Here is a 7,161-nt window from a genome sequence, read left to right as displayed (position 1 = left end):
GAATGATGCCGTTAACTGGAGAGTTGAGAATACAAGAAGGGAGCACAGCCAAAACTAGTGAAATCTGTGAGCAGCTTCACTGTGAATGCATTTAGGTACGTGTTCTGATCACAGGGAGCAGGGGAACGCAGAGTATCCTGGGATTACAGCTAAGTTTTGGGACCCAACATGAAGACAGAAAGGACCTCTTTGGCAAAGGTGAAAGACACCATGTCATGAGGCACTGGAGCTGAGAGCATATGTCTGCATTCACAGTGATGTCCTGGCTCAATCCTGGTTATCAAAGCCAGGCTTCCCCTCTAGCTAATGCACAAACCCATGTTCAAGTGCAATTAGCTTCAGCATGGGGCAAGCTCTCCTCCACTCAGTCTTGCCTACGTGGAGTAACAAGGGCGCTACAACCCAGTCAACCAGCAGATACTCCAGGCTCGGCTCTCCCTAAGCACTATGCAAAAGCCTGAACACCTACGATACTAATAAGTTGCTATCTGGCAATGTATAAAAAAAGCACACAGTCATAGGAATCAGTGTCAATAAACCTGCTGAGTTTTTAACTTCACAGTTCAGCCAAGGTCAGAACTAGTCAAGCCTGGATATTTTCTTTTTGAACTTTGGAGTATGGAGTCCTGATTTGGGAGTGTTCAGTGGAAGCAAAGGGATTCTGTGATTCACAGTGAGAGGCAGAACGAAAGTGACGTTTCAGGGACGTTCTGTTCCTTCACCACTTCATTCCCATTTAAAAGAAAGGGTAAAAGAAAACATGACCCACAGGTCTGCACTATTCAAAAACATGGCTTGGTAAACAGAGGACAAGTGAGGCAGGCAAAGAAGTATGGAAAATACAATTTATCGCACAGATTTGCAATTTTTCACATGAATTTCATCACTGCTGGCATGGCAGATTTGATTACATACAAAATGCAGAGAGAGACATAGTGTAAATTCTCATAAGCTAGAAAAACTGGAGCATTTCAAATTAATTACCTTTTCTCACCAGACAGCTGTAAAAGGGTTAAGTTAAAGTGGAAGCTATATTGATCAAATCATGTCTACGTGGGACAGGGATTGATCTGAGATGCATTGCTAAGCTATGCTGCTGACCAAAATGATTAGAACTGAAAAATGTGGTATACAGCATAAAAATCCAATTTAATGGCTTCTGAGCTTACTTGAGCCTGGCTAATGTTCCATCAAATCAGAGTAGCTGAGGGCTAAACTGGGTTAGGTTTATATCTATTCCGTATATCTATTTATATTCTGTATCCACATTCATAGATGCTGTTCATATAAAAATCTCTCTCTACATACTGCTGTGTGAGAAACACGATAAACTTCAAAAAGCTGAAAATTGGTGCTTTTTTGTCCAATTTTTAAATCATATACGTGTGCACCTAATAGAAATAAAGAAGGGATTCAGTATTCAAGGTGAAAAAGTAGCGATTGTACCAAGCAGGCAAAGGCCATGGTCCCATCTCGGGCACATTGCATACCACGGTATTTCCTGGATCACAGTGAATACTTTGGTGAGGACATCAGACTGCAACACAGCAGTTGTGAATTCAAGTCCATGGCCATGCCTGTGGGACTTTGGAAGGGGGATTCAACCTTCTGAGAGCTACTCCAACTGGAATTGGTCACTGTATTATCTAGTTGCTCTTGGATTCATGTGGCATCTACCACAAAGGTATCTAAAGTTTTAAACTGGTAAACATTATATATTGGGTTAAGTGGAAATAGAAACACTGTTTAGTCAGGTTGCTCATGTGTTTGGAAAGAAACAGAAATAAAAGTCTTTATTTTTTATATGATTCTGGACCTGAACATCTCCCTTTTTGCCACAAACAAACTTTGCCTGATTGTGTTGGGCAGAACCATGGTATCTCCAGCCTTTACTCTAAGTGATTATATCAAAGCATCCAAAGGGGAAAAGCAAAGAATACTGTTACATTTTAGTACCTGTATTGTGAAGGGTGTGAGTTTCTTTTTGTTGATTGTTCTCTCATCAATTGTGTCTGGCACTGAAAAGTTGATCATCTTACTGGAAATAAAAGAAAAAAACAACAAGATATACACTACTAGCTAAGTGCGCACAAAATACAGATACAGCTTTTGTCACTACGCTGTAGGACAAGTCAAAGAGCTGGAGAGTTACTGAACAAATATAAATAGCCTCTGTTTCTACATGTACACATGCAGACACACACGCAATACTCAGGCAATTCTTTTGGTTCACATGCAGATTGTACTATACGTCTGAGGCCCAGAATGCCACAAGGTGAAGCTGTGCGAGACGTTTATTCTGCAGAAACTCCTGTGAAAGCATTCTTGTGCACACTGTCTTGTGCTGCTCCGTGTGAACCCCCAAAAGTCCTTGGATAAAAATAAACCCAAGTAACTCCTCCAATTTCACTGCCTTCATCTTATTGCAAGGATCCAGAGGCAAAGAAAACCTCTCATTTAACATGAAAGAAGCTTTGTATTTTTAAACAGAAAAGGAGCAAAAAATCTATTCTTATTAAGGCCCTGAATCTGCAAAGATTCATCAGCTTAATGTAAAGTCAGCAGCTTCCGTTTACTGCCAACTCACAGTTCCCATTTATGAGAAAGATAGGTATGATTTACCAAAGCACTATGCCATCACCGACTGCCTGGAAGAGGTCATCTGTTTCTGGATTCATTGGGACCACGTGTTTACAGTCAGGGTCCTTCTCAAGGGCTTTATTAATCCAGTTGACAAAGGCATACTTTTCTTCCTCTGTGGACACAACATCAAATCCATCAGTTTTCCATGCAATACCTCCACCATCATTTTACTTACAAAGGGAGAACTCCTGGGGGAGAAGACCCTCCCATCACTGTGACTGATCAACGAACCCCTACAAGGGAAGAAGGTTCTGAGGAGGCAGGCAGATGAGCTGAAGACAGCAATGGACTTGAGCTGGTTAATACTCCTTCCATAGTTCTTCCCACTGAGTGGGGTTGCCTGGTGTCATGAGGGCAGGCGTATTATAGAGATTGGTAATGAAGTTCACATGATTCAACTGTATGTTGCAGTTGCTATTCTCTGCTAAGCGTAATTTGTACTTGCACCGTAATTTGAATGCATTGTTGTATCGCTCTGATAAATCAAAATCCCATGTAACTTCCAATAAGTTCAGATAACTGAATTTTGTATTGTACATTACACCCTCCATGTGTGGAATATCTAGAAGAGCTTGGCCAGGTTGTATCGGACTCTGACAAGGAGCATTCAGAGGGAAATGTGCAAACGTTCCCTGTAGCCCAACAGGGCTGTAATGTAGCTATCCTGTACCAGCAGCAGCTCACACCACCCCCTCAGAGAAGGTGCCCTCTGTGCTCAGGTGAGTGGAGACCTCGGAAGCATCCTCCTCTCTCCCTTCCCTGGAGACAGTTCTCCACCCCTGCCTCTGGAGATGACAGCCAAGGGTGGGACCCCCTCCCTGTGGAGCTGCTTCAGAGTGGGCTGTGCCCAGGAGGCAGCAGAAGCAACCATGGCTGCCCCAAACCTTCAGGTAGAAGAAACAGGCTGGGAGAAGAGCTTTGATGAGGCTGTGCCCTCTTTAGAAAAAGGTCAGGAACCATTTGGTTACGGGTGAGTTTATGGAAAGACTACCAGAGAACTGTTAAAATGTACAAGGAAATGGATTAGCAACAGTGGGGAACCCATGCCTTGCTTCGCCAGTGAGCAGGGACAAGAGTGGACCCGTCTTTGTGCTGCTGCAGCCATGCTAGGAGGCTTTTCTCCAGCAGAGCTGCAATGCCTTTATGGTAAGGGAAGCTAAGCTGGCTGGAGCTTCCTCCTGTAGCCACAGTTCTGTCCACCCCAGTAAACCAGCTCACACTATTTTTGACAAAAACGCTGCTCCAGTGCCTTGTCACATTCACAACTCTCTGCCTTGCACCAGCCTTGCCTGAGCAGCCACCAAAGCTCACCGAGGCCAGAGCACCGGGGTTTGCACTGAGATAAGGTGCAGATGATCTCCAAGGGCACACTTGTTGCTATAAATACAGGACAGCTGTACCTACCTGAGTAAGAGTGTTGTGTGCCGGCACTGGACTGCTCTGACGTCCCACCGATAGCACAAATCCCCTCCTTTTTGTTGATTTGTTTTCGGAACGACTTAGCAACATCATCACTCTTCAGGTTTTGGAAAATCTTTCAAGCACAAGAGACAATTTTAAAATTTCAGAGAATTACCCCAAGCTAAAACAGCGAGCACTTGGGCCAGGAGACACATCTTCTCTGCTTCATGCATAAGGAAGCACAGCTTGAGTATTATTCAATGGCTTTCTGTGTAAAATCTGTGTATCTTCTGTGGTAGAACAGGATCATACACCACTTTTGTGTTTTCAAAGCAGTGAACAAAGATCAGCTAAGTAATACAAAAGTATATGGTATGAAACCACGGAGCTAGAATGTGCAGGAGGAGGGCCTTTAACAGTTTTGGTTTAAAGAAAGGAGAAGTAAAAATATGTTTTTGCATCCCAAGGGAAATTCCACTATTGTAGCATTTGCTTTTGTCTCAGTTCAGACCAGAAAAAAAAAGCTTTTTCAATAGAAAAAATGCCCCATAAAATTTTCAGCTTCAATCTGCTGAAATTTTTCTTAACCATCTAGCCAGAACATATTTTCACAGCTTGTAACTGAAAAACTTCATCCCACTGCATCAACCAAACTGAAAGATATTAAGTCTATTCAATACACACCTGCATTCATGTAACTGGTCCCAGTTAATTGCAGGATTACTAGTTTGGTTACCTCCTGCTCTTATCTTTTCCAGTGAGGGGACTCCTTGGATTAATGAGGTGCCTGTGAGACCCTGTGGTTGTGCTTCTGCTGTGCCCTGGGGACCACCTTGAGTATCCCACCTGGAACCTTACTAAATAAATAACATCTTACTTACTGAAATAAATTCATCAAAACTGATCCTGCCATCCCCCGTAGTTGTCAAATTCTGAATGAGTTCTCTGGCTTTATATCCTGGGAGAGGGAGATTGGCTGCCTTCAACACATCTGTTAAATCGTTGGCGTGAATGAAGCCATTCCCACTGATATCTGCAAAGATTAAAGCAAACATTTAGATTCTATATCAGCCTAATGAAGTTCTATGCACACGAAGGCTGTTGCTTTTATTTTACCTGGGGAAGTGTACATTATATCTAAAGATTTGTTATCCTGATATCCAATATTTTCAACCACTGCAGTGTCATTCACACCAAAAAAAATTACAATCACAATTTAACAGAAGAAAACACACAGTGATTAATTTATATGTTTTAGACATACAGTAATATCTTAACAAAACTAGGTGTAGATGGATATAATTGACTTTCCAAGGTTTACATATAGACAAACATGTAAGTGATTTATAGAGGGAATATCCTGTCTATGGAACAGCTAAAGAAAATGGAGTTGACACAATACAGTTACAACTTACACATACATATATTCATAGATATGACTTGTGATTTTGGCCTGTTTTCTGCATCTAATATCATCAGAAGTCATGAGTTTAGAGGCTTGAAACTGCATATGGTTATGCTTAAAACAAAAACTTGTATGTTTCTCTGCAATGGTGCTAACACGGATAGTCCTGCTGAGCCTGTTACAAGATCCAGGGCCAGATTTTATGTGAAGATCACCAATAAAGGTTAAATAGTCCTTTCTTTTGTATCAGTTTGTGAAAATCTCCTCAAATAAAAAAGGAAAATGAATCTATTGTGTGGAGAGTTTCTGTTGAAACACTATGGTTATGTATGTATTTATATATATAGTTATATATGGTTATATATTTATATTTGTTTTTTATATATCAGCGTGTTTCTTGTTCTGCAGCCCAGAGGCTGAGGTGATTTCAAAGAAGCCTGTGCTGATTTCCTGCGTGGTAAGTTGCAACGTGAGTCACTTGTTGCATGCAACAAAAAGGCACTCGGCTCTCAGCATCGGTAGCACGGGGTAACACACACTGCAAAGAGCCGTCGTTCAACAAAAGGGTCTGGACTTGGGGAGGGAAATGTCTGGGAGGGGAATGAGAGCTTCCTTCCAGCATTTGCCTTGTCATTGCATTGGGTGCACTGGGCACACTGTGCCCAGATGTTTGAGATTGTCAGCCTGGACTGCTGTGTGCTCAGAAATCAACCAACCATCACCTGAAGCAGTAAGGACAATTGATTAACACATAACCCAGCGAGGCTGACAGAGCCACTAATAAATGTTAAGTGAGCTGTCAGAAGCACAAGGACAATTTCTTTGAATTTGGGTAGACAGTGATAGGTCTGCATGACTTTAAGGAGATGAATCAGATGAGACCTTTGAAGGCTTGGAAAGGAAACAGACACTTTAAAAATATATGTGGCTTAAAAGACCATAGTAAAGGGATTACAAATTTTGTAGTCATTTGCACATTTGTCCTCTCCAGACTCTTCCTCCACAGAGGGAGTACTCAATTTACATTAAAATAACTTCTTGCCTTCCACAAAATTTGCCAGCAATAAACAATATTCTTAGAAAAACACTTGAGAGTATTTCCAACATGGTTTTCTGTACAGCTTTTGAGGTTGTTTCACAAACCCTGCTGGTCATTGCCCCGCCATCTCTCTCCGGTAAGAGGCCATGGCTCTGCAGCCTGCTGGTATGGTTTCATCTAGGAGGCCTTCAGTGGCAGGAAAAGGACTTTCTGTGGTTTCTGTGACACAGCAGACCAGCGCTGGAGTAAGTTCCGTCTCCTCACGTCTGGTCAGAACATGAGAAAAGAGCTTGCTATACCTTCACACTTCTGCAGCGCCTTTCCTGTTCGTTGTACTCACCAACTTTGCCAAAAGCCTCTCGTAGCTCTGCCATCTCCTCCTCCGAGAAGTGTGCTGTCGACGCCATTTCTTATTTCTCCGAGCGGCAGGTCTGCAAGAGGAAAGCACTTGTTTTTATTTGGTGTCTTTGTGGGTTTGTAATAGTGATGAAAAAGGGGAGTTTTCACTTGGGATTTACAGCATGAGTCTAAGTCTCAGAGCAGTTCTCCATAGTTGAAAACCCAGTTCCTCTCTGCATCCCAAAATCACATGAAGGCGTAAAATTCTGCGTACATGAGATACAAATCCTTCCTGCCGTGTTGCCAGGCCCCGCTCAAAATCCCAAAAGTTTTA

At 42.3% G+C, this 7,161-nt stretch overlaps 1 protein-coding gene across 2 annotated transcripts in view; it reads right to left on the bottom strand.

The window, feature by feature from the left end:
* LCP1 (lymphocyte cytosolic protein 1 (L-plastin)) overlaps window positions 1-6,917 on the bottom strand; it is a 19,011-nt gene extending 12,094 nt beyond the window's left edge. For both annotated transcript variants that reach the window (XM_009880955.1, XM_009880962.1), the window contains exons 1-6: window positions 6,829-6,917; window positions 4,926-5,077; window positions 4,048-4,177; window positions 2,623-2,755; window positions 1,947-2,038; window positions 772-794 (exon numbers count right to left, since the gene is read on the bottom strand). In XM_009880955.1, coding sequence (XP_009879257.1) covers window positions 772-794; window positions 1,947-2,038; window positions 2,623-2,755; window positions 4,048-4,177; window positions 4,926-5,077; window positions 6,829-6,895 — 597 coding nt within the window. In that variant the 5' untranslated portion in view covers window positions 6,896-6,917. The remainder of the gene's footprint in view (window positions 1-771; window positions 795-1,946; window positions 2,039-2,622; window positions 2,756-4,047; window positions 4,178-4,925; window positions 5,078-6,828) is intronic.
* Between the last annotated feature and the right edge of the window lie 244 nt (window positions 6,918-7,161).

The sequence above is a fragment of the Charadrius vociferus genome, unplaced genomic scaffold (genome assembly GCF_000708025.1).
Source record: "Charadrius vociferus isolate BGI_N301 unplaced genomic scaffold, ASM70802v2 scaffold210, whole genome shotgun sequence".
Taxonomy (NCBI): Eukaryota; Metazoa; Chordata; class Aves; order Charadriiformes; family Charadriidae; genus Charadrius; species Charadrius vociferus.
The sequence above is the reverse complement of the archived record's forward strand: the minus strand, read 5'-3'. Positions and strand labels throughout refer to the sequence as shown.